Source organism: Hemicordylus capensis, chromosome 3 (assembly GCF_027244095.1).
Source record: "Hemicordylus capensis ecotype Gifberg chromosome 3, rHemCap1.1.pri, whole genome shotgun sequence".
In the NCBI taxonomy this organism is placed as follows: Eukaryota; Metazoa; Chordata; class Lepidosauria; order Squamata; family Cordylidae; genus Hemicordylus; species Hemicordylus capensis.
Window position 1 is genome coordinate 110,496,316 of NC_069659.1, and position 27,194 is coordinate 110,523,509.

A 27,194-nucleotide genomic window follows, 5' to 3' on the forward strand; every position below is an offset into this window, starting at 1 on the left:
CTACTGAAAGCTATCCCACTTGAGAAAGCAGTAACCAAAATGAAGGAAAATAGATAGGTTTTACTTGCATTAGTCATTAGATCCTAGCAAAGCAAAACTGGTAAAAATACACAACACAGAAATAAAGGTCATACAATACATCAAGTCACAGCAAAAATAATATAAGCAGTAAAAGCGCCAAAATAAAAATGCACTTTATTATCTATCTATCTATCAAATTTGTAAATCTATTAAATCTATAAATCTATTAAATACTGCCCCAAACTTTCATCTCTGGGTGGTTTACAATAACATAAAGCCATTAAAAATATATATAAAAACTTAAAAACAATTTAACAATTTAAAAATAAACCAAAGATTAAAACCCCAAAATATTAGGAAGCTGAGAAAGCTTGGGTGAAAAGATGAGTTTTCGGGTGTTTTTTGAAAATTGCCAGAGATGGGGAGGATCGTATCTCAGCAGGGAGCGCATTCCACAATCTCGGGGCAGCGACCGAGAAAGCCCGTATCCATGTAGCCACCAAACAAGTTGGCGGTAACTGGAGGCGGATCTCCTCAGATTACCTCAATGAGCGGTGGGGCACCCATAATGAAGAAGATGCTCTCTTAAATACCCAGGGCCTAAGCCGTTTAGGGCTTTGTAAATTATAACTAGCACTTTGTATTTTGTCCGGAAACCTATTGGCAACCAATGTAACTCCATCAGTAGAGGAGTAACATAGTCTCTCCGAGATGCCCCGGAGACCAGCCTGGCTGCCACATTCTGAACCAACTGAAGTTTCCGGACTACATACAAAGGCAGTCCCATGTAGAGCGCCTTACAAAAGTCAAGTCTGGGAGACTCCAACACGAGTTCCGCGACCAAGTCCGTGAGCTCAGTGAGGGATTCCACTGGGCAGCAGGGCAACCGGTACACCAACAGAAGTCCCAATCTATCCCAGGTCCCCAAACTCAAGTACACACATTTAATATGGTCCGACACCCTGACAGGGACCCTGGTAAGGGAGATGTTATCCTTATAGACCACAGCCACTCCACCTCCCTGCCCACGTCCCCTCACCTGCTTATTAACGGGGGGGGGGGGTTCTAAGTTTCATTTTTAACACCTCCCCACACAAAAGAGTTTTACAGTATGTCCACTACAAGAGAAAGGAATTATCTGCTCTTCATGAAAATATTTATTGCAAAGTTCATAATGAGGTTCCCGTTGGTATAGAAGACTGAAGATCTGCTATACTTTGCTGTCAACTTATGAGGAAATCTTAAGATTTCTTTTTAGGTAGCTATACCTCAAAGATTATTCTAGTCCCTCCTCCAAAGTTTTCCATTTTTGTTTTGTTCCTTTATTTGTTGTTGTTACCTTTTCTTTATATTCACAAGTACCTGGGAATGCAGTACTGCTGCACGAGCTGAAAAAGACTACTCTGTATATGACAAATCGCATATCCTGAGAATTTTTAATACAAATACGGTATTGACAATACCCAGGATAAGAATTAATCTGCTGGACACTGATTGTTCCAACAGAAATCATAATCATAAAGGTTATTATGCTCCAAGCAGATTCCAATCTAAATAGTCTCACATTCAAGTGTGTCAACAACCCAAACCAAAAGAGTAAAAAATATGTAGCATATTCAGCCACAGAAGAGCTACTTCTCTAGTAAAGTACTTTATGAGGATTGTTTTTCTACAGACAATAAATTCATCAGTAAGGCTCCTGGCTCACCTCATTCTGATGAGTTTTGGTGTTCTGAACTGTCTTCATGCTAAGAGACATAATCACAAGAGGAGGTGGTGGGAGATCTTTCACCACATTCACTGTATCAGGCTTCAGGGCCACTACTTCCACCTTACACCAACTGACAGGCTGGTTCAAGAACTCTGAAGAAATAAAGTTACAAAAAAGCAATGCTTAAACATGCACACAAAGACATACTAGTATTTTGAACAAAAGTTAGTGTAATAACTTTTACTCAACGAATCAGCATTTAAGAATGAACATGAAGAGTAAGCATAGCACAGCCAGATTTTACTACTACTATGATTATTTATATACCACTCTTCAACAATATTCTCAAAGGTTTACATTGAAAAATAAATAATACATAAATAAGAAGGACCCCTGTCCCAAAAGGGCTCACAATCTAAAAAGAAACATAAGGTAGACACCAGCAACAGCCACTGGAGAGATGCTGTGCTGGCGTTGGATAGGGCCAGTTGCTCTCCCCCTGCTAAATATAAGTAAATCACCACTTTAAAAAGTGTCTCTTTGCTCAGCTAGCAGGGATTTAGCGCCTTTTTAAAAAGTACACTTTTAATTCTGCATTGTGTGTTTCAGATTACTAGCTCAAATACATATGAAGAATGAATGGAGGTTGATTCCTCCAACCTGGACAACTATAGACCGGTCTCTAACCTGCCCTTTTTGGGCAAAGTGATAGAGCATGTGGTGGCGTCCCAGCTGCAGAGGGTCTTGGATGATACAGATTATCTGGACCCTTTTTAATCTGGCTTCCACCCCGGATATGGGACTGAGACTGCCTTGGTCGCTCGAGTGGATGACCTATACTGGGAACTAGACAGCGTGAGTGCGTCCCTGTTGGTTCTGCTGGACCTTTCGGCGGCGTTCGATACCATCGACCATGGTATCCTTCTGGGCCGCCTCTCGAGTATAGGAATCGGAGGCACTGCGTTGCAGTGGTTCCGGTCCTTTCTTGGGGGAGGGTCCAGAGGGTGGTGCTGGGGGACTACTGCTCGGCTCTGTGGTCATTGGCCTGTGGGGTCCCGCAGGGTTCGGTCTTGTCCCCCATGCTGTTTAACATCTACATGGAACCACTGGGAGAGGTCATCCGGAGACTTGGACTGAGTCGTCAGGAATATGCGGATGACTCTCAGCAATATCTCTCCTTGTCACCTGATCCTAGGGAGGCGGTGGATGTCCTGAATCGGGGGCTGGAGGCCGTAATGGGTTGGATGTGGGCTAATAAACTGAAATAGAATCCGGACAAGATGGAGGTAATGTTGGTCAGTAGGAGAGCCAATCGGGATGAGGAGATTTTACCGGTTCTGGATGGGGTTGCACTCCCCTTGAAGGAGCAAGTACGCAGCTTGGGGGTATTACTGGACCCAGCTCTGCTTTTGGAAGCTCAGGTGGAGGCCGTGGCCAGGGGTACCTTTGCACGGCTTCGGCTAGTGCGCCAGCTGCGTCCCTTTCTCAAGAAAGCAGATCTGGCCACAGTTAGCCATGCCTTAGTCACGTCAAGGCTGGATTACTGTAACGCACTCTACATGGGCTGCCCTTGAAGAATATCCAGAAACTGCAGCTAGTGCAAAGTGCGGCAGCTAGGGTTTTATCCGGAGCTGCCCGGTGGGAGCACATCACACCCATTTTGAAAGAGCTGCACTGGCTACCAGTTTGTTTCTGGGTCCAATTCGAGGTGCTGGTTTTGACCTTTAAAGCCCTTAACGGTTTGGGCCCAGGATACCTGAGGGACTGCCTGCTCCCAAGGGTTGCTGCCCGCTAAACGAGGTCATCTGAGGGGTCTCTGCTCCGGGTGCCGACAATGAGGGAGGCTCGATTGTCGTGCATGCGGGACAGGGCCTTCTCTGTTGCTGCCCCCAGACTCTCGAATGCTCTCCCGGTGGCTATTCGCTCCTTGCTCTCCATCGCAGCTTTTACAAGAGTGTAAAATCTTGGCTTTTTGCCCAGGCATTTATTTGATTCTCTGCTGCTGCTCTTTATAGTCTGTATTGCCTTTATGCTTTTGTTTTAAATTTTTAATCAGATTTGTTTAATTTTTTCCCCACTTAATATTTTAATTGTGTCTTTTTTACCATCTTGTGTTTAAATTTTTGCTGTAAATCGCCTTGGGATTGCTTTAATGAAAGGCGGTATATAAATTTAACAATAAATAAAAATAAATATAAATATGTTAGAGCCCAAGAGTGTTTACCCAGAATCAAGGCCAACTCACTTCAATAGGACTTGTTCCATAACAAGTACACTTAGGATTGCAGTCTTAGGCTCCCATCAAGGCACTGTTAATCATGACCAAGTCCCAGTGAAATCAATGGGACCTACAAGTTAGTGACAATTAATTTGTTCCCTACAATTTAATTAATTAATTAATTAATTAATTAATTAATTATTAAACTTCTATACCACCCAAACTTTGGTCTCTGGGCGGTTAACATAAAAACAATTAACACACATATAAAAGTTAAAACAATTCAACAATATTAAAACAGCCATAAAATTAAAAAAAGAGAGAGTTAGTAAAAGCTGGGAAAACATGGGTGAAAAGATGGGTGTTCAGGTGTTTTTTAAAAATTGCCAGAGATGGGGAGGATCATATCTCAGCAGGGAGCGCATTCCACAATCTTGGAGCAGCGACCGAGAAGGCCAGTCTCTGTGTAGCCACCAAACGAGTTGGTGTAGCCACCAAACGAGACAGACCTTTTATGATGACCTCAATGAGCGGTGTGGTCCATTAGTGAAGAAGACACTCTCTTAAATACCCAGGGCCTAAGCCGTTTAGGGCTTCATAATTTAGAACTAGAACTTTGTGCTTTGCCTGGAAACCTATTGGCAGCCAGTGAAGCTCCATCAGGAAAGGAGTAACGTGGTATCTCCAAGTTCACCAAGAGACCAGCCTGGCTGCCGCATTCTAAACCAACTGGAGTTTCCGGACTACGTACAAAGGCAGCCCCATGTAGAGCGCCTTACAAAAGTCAAGTCTGGAGATTACCAACAAATGTACTACTGTTTTGAGGTCACTGATCTCAAGAAACAGACGCAGCTGACGTATCAGCCGAAGCTGATAGAAAGCACCTCTGGCCACCGCCTCAACCTGAGAAATCAAGGAGAGGTGAGGATCCAGAAGTACTCCCAGAATGTGAACCTGTTCCTTTTGGGGAAGTATGACCTCATCTAGAACAGGGGGATCAAAATCGTCTCTGGAGTTCTGACCCCACACAATAAGTACTCTGTCTTATCAGCTTCAGTTCATTCAGATTCAGATTCAGTTTATTCTCCCTCATCCAGCCCATTACTGCTTCTAGGCAGGCATTTAGAGAGGATATGCCAGCTCCTGAAGAAGTTAGCATGGGGAAGTAGATCTGGGTGTCATCAGCATACTGGTAAGACCCAGCTGAAAATCCCCTGATGATCTCTCCCAGCAGTTTCATGTAGTTGTTAAAAAGCATTGGAGAAAGTACGGAGCCTTGAGGGACACCATACTTAAGCTCAGATTTCGAAGAGCAACAGTCTCCAATCAACACCATCTGGAATCTGTCCAAGAGATTGGAGCGAAACCACTGTAAAAAAGTGCCTCCCACCTCCAACACCCTCAGACGTTCCAGAAGGATACTATGGTCGATAGTATCGAAAGCCACCGAGAGATCCAAAAAGACGAACAGCGTCACACTTCCTCTGTCAATTGCCAATTGGAGATCATCCATCAGGCCGACCAAGGCAGTCTCCACCCCGTAGCCTGCCCGAAAAACCAGTCTGAAATGGGTCTAGATAATCAGTTTCCTCCAAGACCACCTGGAGCTGAGAGGCCACCACCCTCTCAATTACCTTGCCAGCCATGGGAGGTTGGAAACAGGCCTATAATTGCTCAAATCTGAGGGATCTAACACAGGCTTCTTTAGAAGAGGTCTGATAATTGCCTCTTTAAGAAAAGGAGGCATCCTACTCTCCCTCAGAGAAGCATTTATGATTTCCATCAGGCTGTCTACAACAGCCTTCCTGCTAGATAGAACAAGCCATGTTGGACAAGGGTCAAGAGAACATGTGGTAGGCCTCACCGCTCCAAGCAGCTTGTCCACATCCTCAGGAGTCACAAACTGAAACCGATCCAGTCGAATCCTATGAGCCTTAGGCTTAATGAGCCTTAGTCACAGCCAGCTTCAGCTAGATCAAGCCCTGAGCTATTTTGTTAAATATGGGCCAGACACTTAAGTTCAGATGTGTCTTCTACATTTAGGTGTTATGGCAAGTCACAGAACCACTCAGACATAGTGCACACAAATAGTTTTATAAGAGCAACAGGTGCCATTTTTGAGGCATTGGGCCCAGAGAGAAGCAATTAGCAGTTTTCATAAGTTTACATTAGCTGGTGTCCCACCCAGGTCTAAAACAATAACATAAAAAATAAAAGTAGTTCAGTTCTGATCATCGATAAAAGTACACTTCACTTTGACTTGAGAATATCTAAGCTGCGTGAATTTGGATTTCAGGAGATTGCCCCTTTTCACTCAGGCTGCCAGCTATTAAACAAATCAAACATTGTCCTGACCGCCACCACTCTACTTGCACATCCATACAACATACGTGGATTTTTTATTTCTAGCCAGCTTGGTCCCTTGATCTTCCTGCTCATCAATAATAGCTCCAGACTAGAGGTGTTTGTTCCAAATACATGAGAAAATGTCTCTCCTTTCAGGTCCTGAGGGAGCTGATGGTATTCAGCCTAAGAATTAAAAGACATTGAAAAGCTCTTTTATTATATGTTGGAACTGAGTTTTCCCAAATTGAAAAAGGCTGTTTATTGCTGTTCTACATGAAAAACCAACAGAAAAACCAACTACAAGAAGGGTGATGATGTACTATGTTTATCTGAATTCAATACTACGTTTTTTGATGCTAGAAATGTGGGTGGGGGAGAGTCAATCATCTTGAATTCAAAGTCCTTTACCTTTTGGGAAAATACAGGTATCTATCTATCTAATTCTCTAAGGTGTACCCGTGGCTAATCCTGTGCGTGGCAGCTCTTGCGAGAGTTTGTGAGCAGAAGCACCATGGTGATTGGACAGTGGGGATTCCATATGCAAATAGAGAGGAGGAGCCTGTAATGGTTAAGGTTAGTTGGAATGCAACTGTTACTGCTCAGAAGATGTTCTGGATTGTAGTGGAGAGGAATTTTAGATAGATAGACAGATATATTTATTTATTATTTATTCGATTTCTATACCACCCTTCCAAAAATGGCTCAGGACAGTTTACACAGAGAAATAATGATGATGATAATAATAATTTTTTTAAAAAAAAAATCCACATATATACTGTACATATGTTTTCCGATAGATAGATAGATAGATAGATAGATAGATAGATAGAGAGAGAGAGAGAGAGAGGGCAAGGGTCTGCAAAGAGACGGGTTGTGAGGGAGGGAGGAGACCCTTCAGGAGAAGGAGGCTGCTGTTGTATGAATTATATTATGGAACAAGATGAACAAGATCTGTTAACTCAGGAAGGGAGAGAGAGATAGAGAACGCAGGGAAAGAAAGACAGAGGGAAAGAGCGAGTGGAAGAGAAGGAAAGAAGAGAGGGAAAGAGAGAAAGAAGGAAGGGCAAGAGCAAGTGGAGGAGAAGGAAAGAAGAGAGGGAAAGAGAGAAAGAAGGAAGGGAAAGGGACGGGACCCAACCTGTCAACGGCCTGAAAGGAACGAGTGGCCACGGTGGTGACAGCAAGGAAGGGCCTAGTCAACCACTGCTGCTGTTTGGGCCTACCGAGGCCATTGGCAGACGAAGGCAGGCAGGCAATGAATGGGCCCCAGCCTGTCAGCAGCCTGAAGGGAATATGCGGCCATGGCAGTGGTGGCAGCAAAGATGGGCCCGGTCAACTGCTGCTGCTGCTCCTGTGGGGAGGAGCAGGAGCGGAGCTTGGGTGAGGGTGGGGAGGTTTCTGGGGATAGGGGACTGCAGCTTGGCCAATAGACACCACTGCGCTGCAGCCATAACCAAGAGGGGTGAGGGGGATGGAGTAAAGGGATGGAGCAGTGACCAAAAGGGTAGAGGGGGATGGAAGTGGAGGAGCAGAAGTGAAGCTCAGGTGAGGGTGGAGAGATCTCTGAGGTGAGGTGGTGTGTGGCAGGGGGTGAGGGGAGCAATCAGCACGCAGTACTAGCACGCAGATGCTCTGTGCAGATTAAGCTAGTAACCTGTATTTAACTTATATTTCTTTAAGGGGGTCATCTTAAATTCAGAGTTGTCTTCTATTTGGGTAAATATGGCAAGCAGCTTTAAGCAAGGCATGTATAGTTCAAAGTGCATGAGCCATACACAATCCACCAGATGCTTTATAAAATGGTCAGGAGCCACAAAGATGGGCAATTTATGAAGTACAGTACCTGGTGAACTAAAATGCGTGCATGGTGTTCTGCAAATTTGGAGGCTTACTCTAAGTACTGTATATACTGTCCCATATATTTGAACCCAGAAACTAATTATTCCAACCACAAACAAGCCCACCTTTGGCCCACAAAACAAACAAGCCCACAAGGGTGGAATATTCCCATCCATATTGTCCTGTGATAAAATAGATGCAACTTTTTTGTAATTGTATGGTATACCCACATATAGCATTCTCCTAACACACAGCACTCATGCTACCTACTGGAACTCATGGGAGTTTCCCAATTAGATATGCCTATGAACATATGAAGCTTTCATATATAAAGTCAGACCATTAATTCATCTAGATCAGGGCTGCTCAACTTAGATCCTCCTGCAGATGTTGGCCTACAACTCCCATAAACCCTGGCTATTGGCCACTGCGGCTGGGGATTATGGGAGTTGCAGTCCAAAAACAGCTGGGGGGCCTAAGTTGAGCAGGCCTGATCTAGATCAACACTGTCTCTACTGACCAACAGTAGCTCTGAAGATGCCAGGGACTGAACCAGAGACCTCTGACATGCAAAACATGTACTCTGCCACTAAGCTACAGCCCATCCCTAGGCCTCTAGAATGTGGGGGGAAAGTATATTAGTATTATTATTATTATTATTATTATTATTAACCAAGGAGAAAGAAAGAAGTAGTATTCTTTCCCCTGTAGCAATACTTCCAAACTAGTCCAATACACAAATAGTTGGAAATAAGTGCTTAAAAGCAAGTTCCTTCCAAAGCAATCGTAAGGACCTCAAGTATTACCCTGTTCCAACACAAACAGAAAAAAGGAATAGCAAGGAAGAAGACACATAGCAAAAAGCCCACCATACTATGGCAAATCTAGTTGCCCTCACTTGCTGTAGCAGTTTTGGAGACCTATTACTTTATTAACAATAACCTAACACTAAGCAATTATTTGCACCATTTTAGCAACTTTGAATTTAGCATATAGAATTTTCCAAAACAAAAGAAGCTGCATATTTCATTTTTAAAAGCACATAAAACATCAAGATAAATTTCCCCTCAATTTAAAATAACTACTTCAGAGAAATAGTATAGTATTATTTACTCACCGAGTATCTGATTTCCAGGTAGTCAGATTTTGCAGGAACATCTGGTATCTCAAAAGCATAATTCTTCTCCACTTTCTAGGTAAAACACATATTTTGAGATATTCATCAGGTATTGGCATATAAAGAGCAGCGGTACAACGCAAGTTTGCCTTCATTTAAAGCAGGGGTGGGGAACCTTGACCCTCTAGCTGTTTTTGAACTACAACTCCCACCATCCCCAGCCACAATATTTGTGGCCAGGGATGATGGGAGTTGTAGTTCAACAACAGCTGGAGGGCCAAGATTCCCCACCCCTGATTTAAAGGAACAATTTTTTCGCTTTTTATATAAAGTTCCAAGTTTAAAATCTAAACAGTAAAGACAGTTCAACAATTCAGTCTTTAGCTATCCTGTATAAAAACAGGTTGCTCACCTGTAACTATTGATCTGGTAGAGATCTGTCAACATCCATAAGAATGGTTAATGTGCCTGCACAGGACCCTTGTGGTAGAATGCTGTAGCTTGAGGTGACCAAGCCCCGGCCACACGCCTTCAGTGTGCTGTTTAAAGGTGGGCTGGGTGCCTGTTCTTCAGTTCTTGGACAACTGCCATTGAGGATGATCATCCAGAATTAGGTGAGTTTATCATTGAAGGAGAATAGCTTGCACACTCAATACACACATATAGCATAGCACTACTGCAGAGGGGTGGTCCGGGAGAGTCTTATGGATGTCAACAGATCTCTACCAGATCAATAGTTACAATCGAGCAACCTGTTTATCTGGATCAAGATCTGTCGAGATCCATAAGAATGGGTGTTTAGCTAGCTCTCCATGGAGGAGGGTGCAGTAGTAGCTACTGTAATATCCACTTCAAAACACTTCTCCCGAAGCTCGCCTCAGCCACAGAGTGAACATCTATAGTGTAATGCTTGGTGAAAAGGCAACTCCGTAGACCAAGTTGTTCTTTACGGATGTCCGTGAAGGTTACCCCTGATAGGTGTGCAGCTGATGAACCGTAGGTTAGAGTGGGTCTTGATTGCTTCAGATGGTTGAATGTTCTGTATCTTGTAGGCTAGCAGGATAAGCTCAACTAGCCATCTGGACATTCTTTGCTGGAAATGCAGGAGCCTCTCCCAGAGCCCCTGAATGCTACAAACAGACGCTTGGTGGATCTGGGTGCAGTCTAAGTAATATAAAAGAGCCCTCTGCACATCCAAGGAGTTCATTGCACATTCTAAAGGTGTAGACGGATTCCTGAAGAACGTAGGGAGAACAATGACCTGGTTGAGGTGAAATTCGGACACCACCTTGGGTAGAAAGTCCAGGTCCATACACATTAGTACCTTATCAGGATAAATTCTGATGTAAGGCAAATCTATCCACAAAGCTGTCAATTCACTTATACTAGGTGTAGTTATGACCAGTAGGAAGGCAGTTTTCAAAGTTACTAGTGTGACAGATGCAGAACCCATAGGTTCAAATGGAACGTCTGTCAAAGTTGAAAGGACCAAGGATATGCTCCATGGTTTGATGAGTGTGCAAATGGGTGGATACAAATTCACAAGGCCTTTTAGAAAAACTTTACTATCTGGGTGTGAAAAGAGAGCATTTCTGTCATAGCCTGGATGTTTTGAAGATAGCGCTGCTAAATATACTTTCAAAGATACATTTGCCAGCCCTTGTGATTTTAAAACAGACAGGTAGAGGAGTACATCCTTGACTGTGGCCTGGGTAGGGTAAAAACCATGCATCCTTGCATAGGATTTGAACTGGAGCCATTTGCCTTTATAATTATGCCTGGTGGAAGACTTCCTTTGGTTTAGAAGGATCTTACTCAAAAGCTGATTTGCAATGCTGTTAGGTGGTGTGAGAGAAAGTCTGAGTGCAGTATGCTGCTGTTGTCCTGTGTTAAGGGATCTAGCTCTTGTGGTAACCTCTGGTAGTGGTTCCTTGACAGTCTGAGTACCTGTGAAAATCATGGTTGTCTTGGCCACCGTGGAGTCACTAGGATACCCCTTGTTGGGGCAGTCAGAAGGCAGGCAACCACTCGACTGATCAGTGGTTGTAGAGGGAACATATACTGGTGGCGCAGTGGTAAAACCCCTGGTGGCGCAGTGGTAAAACTGCCGCCCTGTAACCAGAAGGTTACAAGTTCGATCCTGACCAGGGGCTCAAGGTTGACTCAGCCTTCCATCCTTCCGAGGTCGGTAAAATGAGTACCCAGAATGTTGGGGGCAATATGCTAAATCATTGTAAAACCGCTTAGAGAGCTCCGGCTATAGAGCGGTATATAAATGTAAGTGCTATTGCTATTGCTATATACAGGATCTCCTGCTGCCAGTCCAGCTGGAAGGCGTCTCCCAGTGATCGTGGGTTGTGACCTGACCTGGAGCAAAAACAAGTGCACTTTGTGTTTTCTAAAGTGCTAATGCGTATGGACCTGGACTTTCTATCTATGGTTGGCCATATCCAACTTGTGCAGAGAGGTGGAATGTATTCTTACTTGATTTCCCATTCATGTTGTTGTGGGCAAACTTGACTTAAGTTGTCCGCCAGGATGTTGTCTACTCCCTTTATGTGGATGGCCATTGGATAAACTTGATGCCAGATGCACCAATGCCATAAATGTAAACTGAGTACACAAAGATTGAGACACTGTCCCTCCCTGACAGATGATGTAGGCCAGTGCAGTGGTATTGTCTAACTGCACTTGTACAACTTTCCCCTGTAGAAGTGGTAGGAAGGCTTTCATTGCTTTGAAGACAGCCAGTAGCTCCAGGAAATTGATATGTAATTGTGTTTCTTGAAGGGTCCATCTGAATCTGATGTGCTCCTCAGAGGGGCCCCCCAGCCTAGCAGAGAAACGTCCATTGTAAAAACAGGTTGCTCACCTGTAACTGATCTGGTAGTGATCTGTTGATATCCATTAGAATAAGCAGGCGCAGAACCCATTCTAATGGATTCAACGGATCACACTACAGATAAACAGGTTGCTCACCTGTAACTGATGATCTGGTAGTGATCCGTTGACATGCATTAGAATGAGTTCTGTGCCTATGCATTCTAATGGATTCAACAGATCACGCTCCAGATCTTGCACATCTTTAACCGGGCATATCATACCACTGTGTTGCAGGATGCCATAAGACCTAGGAGCCTTTGAATGAGTCAGGCCTGTTGAGGTGGATGCTGCTGCAAATGGAGAACCAGGTCCCTGACACAATGGAAGCATTCCTGAGGTAAGTACACCTTCCTGGTTTGTGTTGCTAGGACTGCTCCAATGAACACTAACTGGCTCTAGTTTGGATTTTTTTTTTTTTACAATTGACTTGGATCCCCAAGTCTTGGAGAAGAGTACGTACTTTGTTTGAGAACCTAACACCCTGATGCCAATGTGGAAATACACGTCTTTGGGCTCTCTTGTAATGCTCTCATGAGGAATTTTTGCACATGGACAAATTTGTTCAGGTGCCGTAGATCCATGATAGGTCATATGCCCCCATCCCTCTCTGGGATCAGGAAGTAATGGGAGTAAAATCCCTCCCGTCTGTGTACCCACTGTACCGGGACAATGGCCCCTTTGGCTAAAAGCTCCTTCACTTCCTCCAATAATACTTGGGAGGGTTGAGTGAACCTCATCCCTGTAAATCTCAGGATTGTTCTGAACTCTATGGCATAGCCTGAAGATATGATCTTTAGGACCCCGTGGTGCCATGCAGGGGCATGGCATGCCAGCTTGATGGTGGACGCTGGCAGGAGAGTAGAGTTTTCCCTTATTTGCCAAGATGTTGTGGACCCTAGTGGTGGGGGAAAGGAGGATCATAGTGGTGACAGTGGGTGGATCTGAACCTCACAGATGTTTCTGAGGCTCAGTCTACTTTGTATGTTGCGGTTGATTTTATTTCCCCTTGCTGTGAAAAGGGTGTTTGTGGTAAGGTTGGTACTGCTTCCTAAAATCATAACGCTCCTGTTATCTAAATGTGGACCAGTTTCAAATAAGGACGGTATTTGGAGCTGTAGTAGGAGGTAGATGTTGACACGGTGAAGGTTTTGGCGGTGAATTTAGATTTTTTTCCCCCTTTTTCTCCATTGTGGAGTTGCTAAAAAGGCCCTTAAAGTCACTAAAAAGGCCCTTACCATCAAAAGGTAAGCCCTCAATTTTTTCTTTCACATAACCCTGCAGATTGGTGGAGCAAAGCCAAGAGTGCCTCCGCAGGGCGATTGCAGCCGCCAAGGTATGTGATTCAGACTCAGCCAGTTGTTTGGCAGTTCTGAATTACTGGCGGGTAAGTGCCGCTGATTTATCTGTTTCCTAGAACTGCTTATTAAACTCTTCTGGAGAGAGTACCTCCAGAGCCTTCTGTAGATCTTCCCATAAGCCATGGGTGTATTTTGCTGTGCATGCTGAATAGTTCACTATTTTTACAAATAGGCAGGAAGGAGGATAAATCTTTCTCCCCAAAAAGTTTCTTTTCTTCCCTCTTTGTCTGCAGGCATAGTATGTCTGTGACCAGACTTCGAAGATGATGAAATAATGCAGTCAATGACTAGGGAGTTAGGCGCGGTATGCTTTAGAAGATATTCTTTCTTCACCTGAACCTGATACAACCTATCTTTCACCTGAACCTGATACAACCTATCCAGTCACTTAAATGTGGGGGTTGAGGTGTGTATTACCTCCTATGCACATTGTGCAGCCCATAAAATGACTGGGAGAACAGGCAGAGCCACGAACTGAGTTGATTCAGACCTAGTCATAATACTATAGACAGGGGCATCAATAGTGGCTAGTTCAGATTTGAGACTGAGACCCAGTGCTTTAGCCATTTCCCTAACATGATGATGATATGCTTTCATCTCCTCATTAAGGAAGACATGAATGGTTGGATCCAGTCTGTCTCAATAGTGGGAATACTCAGTGTTTGTGTCCCAATTTCCAGGCTTTTGAAAACAGTCTGTGTAGCCGTAACTTTGATAGGGGGCAAGGAAGCTGTTTGTGTGGCCAGCAAGACAGTCTTAATTGTAGGTTATGAAGGCATGGCTAAATTATTGCCTCCAGCCAGAGTGTGTACAGTACAAATTGGAGTCGCCACTGTAGTTAGCGGCAGATATGGTTTAGTTTGTGAAGACATGCAGGGCTGGTCCTCTTGGAAGACTTCCAAGACTTCCAGGGTTGGTCTTCCTTGCATAAAGGAAGCCGGGAGATCTAGTCCCCATAGGATCTGAAGCCAGTGTAACCCCCACCACCAATGAATGTGCAAAGCCACATGTATGCCATGGCAAGGAGTCTGCAAAATGGGCAGCAGTCAGTGAATCGAGAATTAAAAGCAAGGTGTGGGCGATAGTAGAATCTAATACCGCATCCCTGTCCTCCTCCTCTATATCGAAAGTTGATATCTTGGTTTGGCATCAAGGAGTCACCAACCTCGATGCCGACAGCACTTGTGTGTTTAAAGCTGAAAATGGAACTCGCACTTTTGGAGTCGATAGCATTTTGGTTGATATCGAGGGGGTCTCCTGACATTGATCTGTAGGTGTCGGAGGCAAAGAGTTTATCGGAGTAGGAGCTGGAGACAAAGAGAAGGCTCCCCCATGTCGACAATCTCAGTGTCGACACGCAGTTGACATCGAGGGCTTTCCACATTTCCAATCTGGTTGGTCCTTTTCCTTCGAGGCTGAAGTTCTCGCCATCGAGTGATGTTTGTCGGCCCCAAAATCAGAGATCAAGGATTTCGAGGAAAGGGTCTGCAGGTGTTAAATCCACTGTTTTGGATTTCTTTAGTCTCTGGGAAAAGGAAAGGTCCTCCAATCTCAATTGTTTTCGTTTTGACTTCGAACGTTCCAGTGTCAAAGGAGGAGACAACTTAGAAGAGATCTTTGGAATTCGAAACGATGCCAACGTCAAGCTCAAGTCTATGGCTGTGGTTTTGTAGAAGGAGGCTTAGACATCGACATCGAAACCACAGGGCTCTGTGGGTGCCAGGAGTCGAAATCGACTTGACGGCACACTTTACCTTTAGCACCTCATCATAAGTGGCGGCGTGAAGCTGCAAGGCTCAATTTTTTATTGTCTGCTTTGAGAAAGATAAGCATAGACACATTGTGCTCTTCTCAGGCAGATTAAGCACATGTCAAGGAGATCTTTTGAGGGAAGCTTGGCAATAAAGCCAGTGCACCTCTTGAAGCTCCATTTCTCCTCAGCCATTTTAGGGATATTCTAACTCATAGTCAAAGTCCATTCCAAATCTGAAAAAACACCAGCAAATCCCTGAAGCCATTTCCAAGTCAAAACCAATAAATTTAGTGTGATATTTAAAATCTTAACCGACAAGGAGCGACAGCCTGAGGACTGAACGCAACGGCGGTTGTCCAAAAACTGAAGAACAGGCACCCGGCCCGCCTTTAAATAGCATGCTGAAGGCATGTGGGCAGGACTCAGTTACCACAACGAGCTGTGGCATTCTAGCAGTAGGGTCCTGCGCAGGCACATTACCTGTTCTTATGGATCTTGACAGATTTCAATGCAGATCTTTGAGATTCACCTGCCCACAGGCATTCAGCCCACAGAGGGTGGGGGAAGGAAGAAAAAGTTCCACCACTTCTCACTTTCTTCTTCTTCCTCCACATGCAATATGGAAAATTTGTTAGGTCAATTTTGCATCTACTAAAATAAACATGTTACAAAACTTTTGATATTTGACTCTTTCCCCCAAAAAATACTATTGTGGAATTTCCTTAGCCCCATTTTTTGTAGTTGGTTTTATGTGAGTAAACGTAGCAGTTTATCAGACACATGCATAAGCATGCACACACACAGAAGGGGGGAAAAAAGGACAAACTATAGTTCCCCTTAACATATTAAACGGGGAAACTGGTCTGTTAACTAACTAGATATAGAATAAAATCAGGATGTCAACACTAACTCTAATTAAGTAAATTCTATAGAATCTACAAACTGTACAGTCTGTTCAAACAAGCTTTCAACTTTCTTCCTCTCATGCAAGCAGAGGATGACATCAGGAAAAGGAAAGGAGAAATATGAACCCAAGGCTTATTGTGTCTTACTCATGATAATCTAAACAATGGTTTAGATAATCATCTGAACTGGACTAATAGTTAACAAAGGAATATATCAGGCAATGCAATATCCCTGCACTTGTGTAGGGATACTTCATTATACAAGAAAACTGAAGAAATTAAGACAAGCAAGTGCCCTCTCTAAACATTTCTCCTGCAATCTAAATATAACAACTTTTCTTTGACCTTCAGTTTTCTCTTCACATTACTGAATCCTAGAGTGTCAATATCCATCCTATGAAAGCATTAAATATTTAGGTACTGATATCAAGCCAAGCATTCTCATAAAGTGATATGCCCATTAAGCTGCAGCAAGTCATTTCCTATAACGAGCACTGCTGCATCTCTCATGTAGTTGTACAAAATACCAACAGTGGCTAGGACAGAAAGGTTTACTATTGGCTTGTGACCACTACTCTAGTTAAAGAAACCTACTTAAACTTTTACTACCAGGTATACTATACCTCATTCATTTTTCCAAAATAACAAAGAAGAGGACTTTTACTAAAAGATATAAATGCAATTTGTGCATGAGAATACCATCTGTAACATTAGATTACCTGGATCTGACTAAGTATTTAGATAAATTACAGTTTACCTGATTTGCTGTGCAGCATTACAGCTAATGTACACACAAGACAACTGTATAACCTTTCTCGTCAACTACCTCTCCTGCCTGAAAAATTTCTACTCTCCATATTTAGAAAAAGAGGTCTAGAAAGGAGATTCACCACCTTGAGCACAGTCTGAGGTGTGTATATACAGGGAAAGACTGTATATAAATTTAATAAATAAAATGTTAAGACAAACCTTGGACTTGAACTTCATTATCTTGTATTTTACTGCAATCCGGTCATTAAATTCTTCATAGATATTCATCATGGTCACAGGACTCTGTGTCTCTTTACCAGAGGACAAATCAACTTGCTTTAAGTAACAAAAACAAAATACAGGAATCATTTTTACATAGGTCAGAAAAGCTATTTGTTATGGCTTGTATCCTAACTGTTCACATGGAGGTACTCCTTTCATGAAGTGAAGGAGAGCTGCACTTATGAAAATAGTCCTTCTGGATACGGAGGAGATCTTTGTGCAAACACAACTCTACTTCAGTTTACAAAAGGAGCTTGAAGTCAAGCCTTCACTTGAACTATAAGACCCAACATTATTTATACAGCAATTGCAGAGTAAACTAAGGCAGAAATAGCTGAGGAGTTGGGAATGTGAATTAGGAAGAGAGAAAAAGAAGGTGTATAAGGGAGGAATGCAAAAAAATGCAGTGCTTACATTAGGGTGGATTCAGACATCACACAGAACTAGTTTATTTTGTCATACTGTGGCTAGTTTATATGCCCAAAGTGGTGTCGGTGAACTAAGATTATTTCATGCAGCCAAACCATGATCCGCACCCCAGATATGAAGTTGTTTTGTCAAGACCATGGTCTAAGGTCATGTCCAAACATGCAACCTTGTTTTGCTTTCATAGGCCTTTCATTCAGAGATTCACTAACCCAGTGAAGCTGAGAAACACAAGCATCTCTCATTGGTGGTAGTTCCAAACATTCACACCTCCCCAGTCTGCCTAGCAACTCTTCGGTAAATTCTTCATCCTCTGCCTAGTAACATCATTCTCCTTTTTAAAAGCAGAGGTGTTTACAAACTTCTGTCAAACACATGAACAGACACAAACAAATCAAAAGGTACCCCAGTGGATTTTTACCCCAAAGCAAATCATGACAGAAAGAGAAAAGGGATCAATAAAGGAATTTTAAGTCAAATCATTTGTATTAAGTCCAAAGAGTTCTCCATCACCGATATCAAAGCACCCTAAATTGCATAGTGGCTTCACAACAAATGTGTTAAAGTGATTCCTCGGGAGAAGAGGAGCAATGATGCGTGTAACTGAGTCACAGCTTAAAAGTACGCTTCGGATGAAAACAGCTATAGAGCTGAGAGGGTAGGAAACTGTTAACTCTGACGAATAACACTAGATGGAAGAGAAGATGGGTAGGACCACAACTACTCTTGCTACTTGTTGAGCAGAACTGCCAGGGAATTCTAAGAACAGGAGAAGACCTCTGAAGGTACTATGGGTTGTTATGCACCCTTTCTGAGACCAATGGCTGGAAAGCAGCTGACAAAGCAAGGTCTTGCCAGCAGTAGGGCAGAGCAAAATAGCCTGGGATTGAATCCAGTGACTTACTGAAGATAAAGAGAATGGGCAAGACCCAATCAAACCATGATATGGTAAAAGCAAGCAAGACTAGGTGATTCTCTGTGGTCCCACTTCAGGTTTCTTTGATAAACCTAAATTAAAACAAATCTTAGTTCCATGTGACATCTGATCCCACCCTTAGGAGTCATTTCATCTTGGATATAAACTAAGAAACCTCACAGGCAAGAGTTCCTAGAACGCCTAAATGATCTGTGGACATTGCACATCATTTTTATAGGAGTAATAAAACTAGAGACTTGGACAGAAACCTCCATACCCTCTACCATTTTACCATCCCCACATGTAAGGTTTTCAATAGTTTCATTGTCTCACTGTGTAATATCTATATACCCCTGCTAACTATATATACCCCTGCTACCTGGGCAAAGAGGCACCTTTTAACGTGGTGATTCTCTTTATTTAGCAGGGGAAGAGTAACTGGCCCTATCCACCCCAGTGACTGTTGCTGGTGTGTGTCTTATGTTTCTTTTTAGAATGTGAGCACTTTGGGGACAGGGAGCCGTCTTATTTGTTTGTTATTTCTCTTTGTAAACCGCCCTGAGCCATTTTTGGAAGGGCAGTATAGGAATTGAATTATTATTATTAAATAATAATAATAATAATAATAATAATAATAATAAATAATAATAATAATATCATCCCCCAGTGAGGCACTACCTTGCCGTGGTTGTGGGGCTTGCGTGCTCTGAGGAAGGTGAGAGCTATGCCAGAGGTCCAACCATACTGGACAGGTCTCACCAGAGGAGCCAGACAAAGAGTGCCTCTCTCATCAACAATACGGTGAGACCTAACTTTAATAAATCTATACCGGATCAGTCGTCGCCCGGGTCAACAAGGACCGCGCCAGGTGCAAGAGTCCCTGGACATCTGGTGGCAAGTGGGCAACAGGACTCAGGATCTTCAGTTGAGCAACCAGGGCTGAAGACAGCAAAGTTACTGGAAGAAACATCGCTTAACCGAAAAAAATATACGAAAAATGCCAACAAGGAAATAATGATCTGCTATTACAAGTCTAGTCCAACTAGAAGAGGTTATTTAAAAAGAATGTACCAAATTTGGAAAGAGAAGCATCTAGACACAGAAATAACAGAACAAAGGCTAGCAGACCAGAGAAGATTCATAATAAGAAATAAAGTGTTCACAGGACTTGAGCTGGAAGAACTGCAAAGAGCAATACAGGCTCAAGATATGGAAGAAGAATTATCACCAATTGAAGAAGTTGCTCAGGCGCAGGTGGAGGAGGTGTTGGAAATCAAGGATGCCACTGTTGCTGAACTGCTTCAAAATCAAAACCAGGCAACCTCCCCTTTGCCTTCACCTCAAAAACCCAAATGCCGTTTAACAGAAAAGCAACAAGAACTAAAGCAAAAAATAACTGAGCACGTGAACCAAACAACCACCAGGGTTCGACTTCCAGCTCTAAAAACAGTTGCCAAAAAACAACTTGCTCAGGTATTAAAAGATGTCAATGCTGCACTTGCAGAAATAACAACCAAGAATTTGCAAGAAACAAACCAACTAATGTACAGTGCAGCAACAATAACAACACAAGAGCTTGGATATAAGATCAGTGGACCTGTCAAAAAAGAAAGCAGTACATCACCTAAATGGAAGATTAGATTAGAAAATAAAATCTCTAGGCTTAGATCAGATGCTAGTAAATTGAAAGATATGAAAGACAAGAAGCTGAAGAATGAAAACACCAAACAGTATCTGATCCAAAAATACCACCTAGATTCAAGGAAAATTAGAGAAGTCCTGGAAATAATAAAGCAGCAAATAACAGCAGTGTCAAAGAAGATTAGCAGATATGAAGCCAGAATTACACAACACAGGCAGAATCTCCAATTCCAGTCGAATCGGAGACGTTTCTACCAAAGCATAGAAGGAGAAACTGCAAGAAACCTAGAAACACCAAATAAAGAAGAAACAGTGCAATTCTGGGGGAAATTATGGGACAATCCAATAGATTATAATAAAAAAGCAGGCTGGATGAAAGGAGGTCAAAAATGTAACCAACAAATGCAAGATCTAATAATAACACCAGAATTAATAAGTGAAAGAGCAAAGAAAATTAAAAATTGGACTGTTCCAGGCGACGATGAACTGCATGGCTTTTGGCTTAAACACCTAACAAGCCTTCATAAAACAACTATCAAAACAGTTCAATTACATTATGAAAGGCGGCGATATTGAACAATGGCTAACAACTAGGAAAACTCATCTCATCATGAAAGACCCAGCAAAAGGTGCAGTTCCAAGTAATTATAGACCGATCACCTGCCTGCCAACCATGTTCAAATTAACTGGAATAATAGCAGATGAAGTCATGCAACACTTATTAACTAACAAACAGCTTCCAGTTGAACAGAAAGGAAATTGCCCAAACACCAGAGGCACAAAAGACCATCTGCTGATTGACAAAATGATTTTAGAAAACTGCAAGAGAAGAAAAACAAATCTAAGTGTTGCATGGATTGACTACAAGAAAGCCTTCGATTCATTGCCTCACACATGGATACTAAAATGTTTAGAAACAACTGGTGTCAGCAAAAACATTCAGATATTTATTTAAAAAGCAATAAGCATGTGGAGTACACAGTTAACAATCAATGGCGAGGCACTTGGACAGGTTAGCATTAGAAGAGGCATTTTCCAAGGGGACTCACTATACCCTCAGTTGTTTGGAATCACCATGACCCCACTTTCACAAATACTAAACAAAACAGGCCTCGGATACCAAACATCTAAAACATCAAGTCAAATCAACCATCTGCTGTACATGGACGATCTGAAGTTGTACGGAAAGTCCCAGTCAGAAATCGAATCACTGCTAAACACTGTCCGTATATTCAGTAGCGATATAGCAATGGAGTTTGGACTAGACAAGTGTGCTGCATTAATAATGAACAGAGGGAAAATAAGAAAAACAGAAGGAATAGAACTGCCCAATGGAAGCAAGATCAAGAACCTGGAAGAGAAAGAACGTTACAAATACTTGGGCATTCTCCATGCTGATAACATCACACACACTTAAGTTAAAAGAAAAATTGGAAGTGAATACATCAGGAGAGTTAGAAAAATCCTCAAGTCCAAACTCAATGGCGGGAACACCATACAAGCCATAAACACCTGGGCTATACCTGTTATCAGATACACTGCAGGAATGATAGACTGGACCCAGGCAGAGCTAGAGACGCTAGATCGTAAGACCAGGAAAATCATGACCATCAATCATGCTCTGCACCCCCGCAGTGATGTCGATAGGCTATACCTCCCTCGCAGCTCAGGTGGAAGAGGAATGCTGCAAGTCCATCAAACAGTAGAGGAGGAGAAAAGAGGCCTTGAAGAATATATAAGGGACAGTGAAGAAGATGCACTTAAAATGGTCAAGAACAAGAAACTATTCAACGCCAATGAAAAAAAGCAGGCCTACAAGAAAGAACAAGTCAAGAACCGAGCAGAAAAATGGAGAAATAAGCCCTTGCATGGTCAATATTTGCACAATATAAGTGGAAAATCAGACATCACCAAGACCTGGCAATGGCTTAAGAATGGCAACTTGAAGAAAGAAACAGAGGGTTTAATACTGGCTGCACAAGAACAGGCACTAAGGACAAATGCAATAAGAGCAAAAGTCGAAAAATCAACCACAAACAGCAAGTGCCGCCTTTGTAAAGAAGCAGATGAAACAGTGGACCACCTAATCAGCTGTTGTAAGAAGATCGCACAGACTGACTACAAACAAAGGCATGACAAGGTAGCAGGGATGATATACTGGAACATCTGCAAAAAATACAAGATACCTGTAGCCAAACATTGGTGGGACCATCAAATTGAAAAAGTTGAAGAAAATGAAGATGTAAAAATATTATGGGACTTCCGACTACAAACAGACAAACATCTGCCACACAATACACCAGATATAACTGTAGTCGAGAAGAAAGAAAAACAAGTGAAAATAATCGACATAGCAATACCAGGGGATAGCAGAATAGAAGAAAAAGAAATAGAAAAAAATCACCAAATACAAAGATCTACAAATTGAAACTGAAAGGCTGTGGCAGAAAAAGATCCCAGTGGTAATTGGCGCGCTGGGTGCAGTCCCAAAAGACCTTGAAGAGCACCTCAACACCATAGGGACCACATAAATCACCATCAGCCAATTACAAAAAGCAGTTTTACTGGGAACAGCCTATATTTTGCGACGATATCTATAATAACCAACAGTATTGATGATAAAATTCTGGCATCCCAGGTCCTTGGGAAGGACTCGATGTCTGGATAAAACATACCAGTCAATAACACCTGTCTGACTGTGTAAACAAGAAATAAATAATAATAATAATAATAATATATTTAATTCTCATAGACGTGCCTGTGGGCATACGTGGGGATGCGTGGCGGAACTCTTGCAAGAGTGGTGACACCCTCACGAGAGTTCCTGACTGCGCTCGGGAAGGAATTTGGTCATGTGGGGGAGGAGCGCACGAGACAGGAGGCGGCCAGTCAGGCGAGCGAAGCCCCGCCGGCGTGAGGAGGCAGCCAGTCAGGCGAGTGAAGCCCCGCCGGTGTGAGGAGGCAGCCAGTCAGGCGAGCGAAGCCCCGCCGGTGTGAGGCAGCCGCCGGCCGGCAGAACCAAGTCGGCAGGAGGAGACCCGCCAGAGGAGCCACACCAGCCAAGTGAAGGAGACAGGCAAGTGGGAGAAAACGGGCCAGCGGGAGGAGGAGGCCGGCGGGCGGAGCTGAGCCAGCAGGAGGCGGCGGCCGGCCAGCAATGCTGCACCGGCCAACTGGAGGGGGAGGCGGCCAGGCCAAACTAAGGGCACAGATGCTCTGTGCCCAGGCAAACTAGTTACCTTTTATTATATGCAGTTTACTGAGATGTGTCTATGATTTTTTTTTATTTATTTATGGTTCTGGTCCATACTATACAGGATGTATTCATACTTTATTCTATAAATATGTGATTGATAGCTTTCAATACAGATTATATTTGCCACCATGCCTTTTGCCTGAATATCTTTCTATACATAGAGCATTTATAACTGACAATATTTTACTGGCAACATAAAAGACATACCGACTCACGTGGCAGTAGGTAAATAGTTCTCTCAATATTTTTCACTGTCACACAACAACTCACATAGGACTGCACCGATTCAATCCACACTTTACCAAAGAGAAATACCACTCCTAAAGATAAGAAAAAGAGTGAAGACAGACAATGCGCATTAATCAAAACCGCTTAGCACAGCTGCTAATGGAAAAGCTGCAATACTAAGAATTACTGAATAAACACACTAATTCACCCATGGGAACAAAATGATTTCCAATTTGTAGTCTAATTGACAGCTCCATCTGCTGAAAGTCAGTACTCCACAGTCAAGTGATTGCTTCGAGAGTCTTATACTATGCAAGCACACATCAAAGTATTAAATGCCATCGTTTTGTACCTGAAGGGTCTTGAAGTTATGCTTTCCCAGAATTATTCTTATTCTTTCTTCCCCTTCGCATCCATATTACTCCAAAATATAGGTAAAGGAAGCAGGTTTTGAAGTGGTTTGGCAGCAAACTTGTTTAGAAGTCTGAGGCATATTAAACATTTGGGAAAACTTCATTCCTCAAAATTGTGAGGATGGGTTATAACCTAACTTTTATTTTTATTTTTTTAAACCATCAGTAATGGTTCAACATACATTCTAACTACAGCCTGATACAAGTCTGTGCAGGCTGTCTAGCTAAACATAAATTTCTAACCCTGGTGCTTCCATTGCCCTCCCCGTGCTCCCCCTGGATCCACTCTCCTTCTTCCGAAACAATGTGACCAGTGAGGCAGGCTGTGGGTGGGGCAGCAGAAGATCCTTAGTGGAGTCTGGGCAGCAGCAGGGGCGAGAGACACAGGAGCCACCACCACTTGTGTCCAGGCCCCGCTGTCTCTCTCCACCAACCTCCCACCAGGCCAGCAGCCAGTAAGGCAGGCAGCGGGGAGGGGGGGGGCAGCGCCAGCAGCAGTGCATGATTTCTTTTTTAAAGTGTTGCTTTTCACCCTTTCAGACACCCGGCATCAGCCTCTATGAACTGGCAAAGGCTCACTCAGTATTCCATGGAGGCTGCCCTGCCTCCACCACTCAGCTAGCCTCTCTGCAGGCTTCACGGATGCTGCTGTTGGGTGCCTATGCGCATGAAGAGCAGCATTGTTAGGAAAAAATCATGAGCCACCTCCGCTGCTACCCCCAGCCTGCCTCGGCTGCTGACCTGGCAGGTTGCTAGGGAAGAGACAGAAGGGCCTGGATGACACAAGCAGAGGTGGCTCCTGCACCTCTCACCCCTGCTGCTGCCGCCTGGGCTCCACTAAAGAGCCTTGCCCCCAGCAAGGAGGCATTCATTTTTACAAGGCTCCCTTCAAAGGTGCGGGATCTAGGAAGGTGCAGGCAGTTACTGTGGGTGGCAACTGTGTGAAAATACAATACAGGACAAGGATGCTATCTTATATATGAAATTTACAGCCTTATCCTGTAACAACTGAGTATGTAGGCAATATTTTAATTCTTATTTTATTTTATTTATTTTATTTATTAAAACATTTCTATACCGCTCAAAACTTACGTCTCTGGGAGGTTTACAACAGAATAAAAACAAAGTAAAACATTCGTTAAGACAAAAATGGGGAGGGGGGATATTCTTCCTGCAGTAATATGATTCCTCCACATAATACAGTTAATACTGTTAATGACTCATTTGATATAACGATCATGATTCTTTTAAACAAAAAGTAATGCCAAAATTTATTTTTCCCTACACTACTAATTGAAACCAGGTGCAGTCTTTATTATTCATCCTTGAAAAGTTATGACAGGATCTCTTTTCATAATCAAAGAACAGAAGTCTTTTCATAATTATGCACCATTCAGAAGCCACCATACATAATTCAAGATAAAAGTGAAACACTATACAAAAGTCTTTGGGGAGTAGCCCCACCCCCACCCATATTAGTCACCGACTTCACTAGGGCTTCAGTGATCATTATCTACTATCACAAAATTGTTGTGTATAGTCAGCATACCAAATCATGTTAGTATTTAGAACCACTGCCCAAAGATACAGATTTTTATTTTATTTTTTTGCAATTAGGCTCTAGAACTGAAACAGCCATTAATCTGAATTTCACCTCTTGTTGAATTTAATGTACATACAAATTAAACTAGATTACAGTAAAGATCTAGACAGAAATGGCTTAATAAAAATGGAGCTTTACCAGGTAGGGATGTGCATGAAACTGGTGGTTCCACCTATCTGACACCGGGGGCGGGGGGTTAGCGGCACTTAACCCTCCTGCCACTTTTCCCCCACCAGTGCTCCATTATTTTCCAAAATCCATAGGGCAGCGGAGTACCTTCCTGCCGTCCCTTCCCCCGTTGTTGGTTGGAAAGACGGAAGTATTGTCTGCGTATGCGCCCGGTATTGCACAGCATGTGTACACAGTCACGCATTGCGCACGCGTAATGGCAGGCACACACGCAGACTATACTTCCACCTTTCCAGCCAACAACGGGTGAAGGGGCAACAGGGAGGTACGCTGCTGCCCCATGGATTTCGGAAAATAATGGAGTGCCAGCGGGGGGGAAAGCGGCAGGAGGGGTAAGTTCACTGCCCTTAAAGAGCCACACACACACACACCCGGCGTCAGACTGCAGCTCCGAGATTACATGCACTTCCCTACTACCAGGCTCCTCTTGACTGTGGCTTGAGTTTCTTCTTATTAATAATAATAATAATAATAATAATAATAATTCGATTTCTATACCGCCCTTCCAAAAATGACTCAGGGCAGTTTACAGAGAAACAACTATTAACAACTATGTTTAGTAAGTATTATTGAATACTACACCCATAGCAGGGCTTGTTTGCACAGTAGAGTTACTTGGAGGTGGCAGAAAGATTTCCTCCCAGTTCCTCCCAGTTCCCACTGTCCGATTGCCTAATCTTGATGTAACTTCCCAGTACTGATGCTACACCCGAGGTGAGCTGGCTGCAATGTATAGTTCTGACCTATGCCTATTCAATTTCAAGAAAGACAGTTGTCATATTAAAAGGACAGGGAGATTACTCAGTTTAGGAAAAACTAATGGGTGCTGAGCTCCTTTAAGAACAATACTCCTTTATAACTTTGGTCAAGTGGACAGGAGGGGGGGGAAATAGTCCAAATATTTTCTATACATATAAACATACCAGGCTGATTATACTGATCTTCGTAAGCATCCATCCAATAGAACCTGAAAACCTGTTCTCCATCTTCCCCGTTTATTAGTGGGATTTGATTGGAATCCACTTGAATTTCTGAAGCTAGATACCCATCTTCATTTTTACCAATTTTGTCCCAACAAGAAACTTCAGGGATGGAAGGGCTTCTGAAAAGCAATCGGGGGCGGGGGGGGGGGGGAGAGATAGATAAAGCTTTGGGTTTGAAATGACCACTTATTCAAATAGTTCTCTCTTCTTCAGAATCATGAAGACAAACTCTTAACAGCATCAAACATCTAATGGAAGTCAATTAACATCTTTTGAGGAATTTGAATCTTTTTTTTTTGTTTAAAGATAGGTCTTTTTTGTTTGTTTGAAGACAGTTTTTAAGACTTTAAGAGATC

General features: G+C 43.0%; 1 protein-coding gene across 3 annotated transcripts in view; it reads right to left on the bottom strand.

The window, feature by feature from the left end:
• POLA1 (DNA polymerase alpha 1, catalytic subunit) overlaps nt 1-27,194 on the bottom strand; it is a 467,466-nt gene that overhangs the window by 421,586 nt on the left and 18,686 nt on the right. For all 3 annotated transcript variants that reach the window (XR_008320234.1, XM_053312417.1, XM_053312419.1), the window contains exons 10-15: nt 26,779-26,957; nt 23,630-23,742; nt 17,121-17,237; nt 9,253-9,327; nt 6,341-6,479; nt 1,730-1,884 (exon numbers count right to left, since the gene is read on the bottom strand). Coding sequence is in view for 2 of the 3 variants with exons in the window: in XM_053312417.1 (XP_053168392.1) it covers nt 1,730-1,884; nt 6,341-6,479; nt 9,253-9,327; nt 17,121-17,237; nt 23,630-23,742; nt 26,779-26,957 (778 nt within the window). In the remaining variant the exon portion in view is untranslated. The remainder of the gene's footprint in view (nt 1-1,729; nt 1,885-6,340; nt 6,480-9,252; nt 9,328-17,120; nt 17,238-23,629; nt 23,743-26,778; nt 26,958-27,194) is intronic.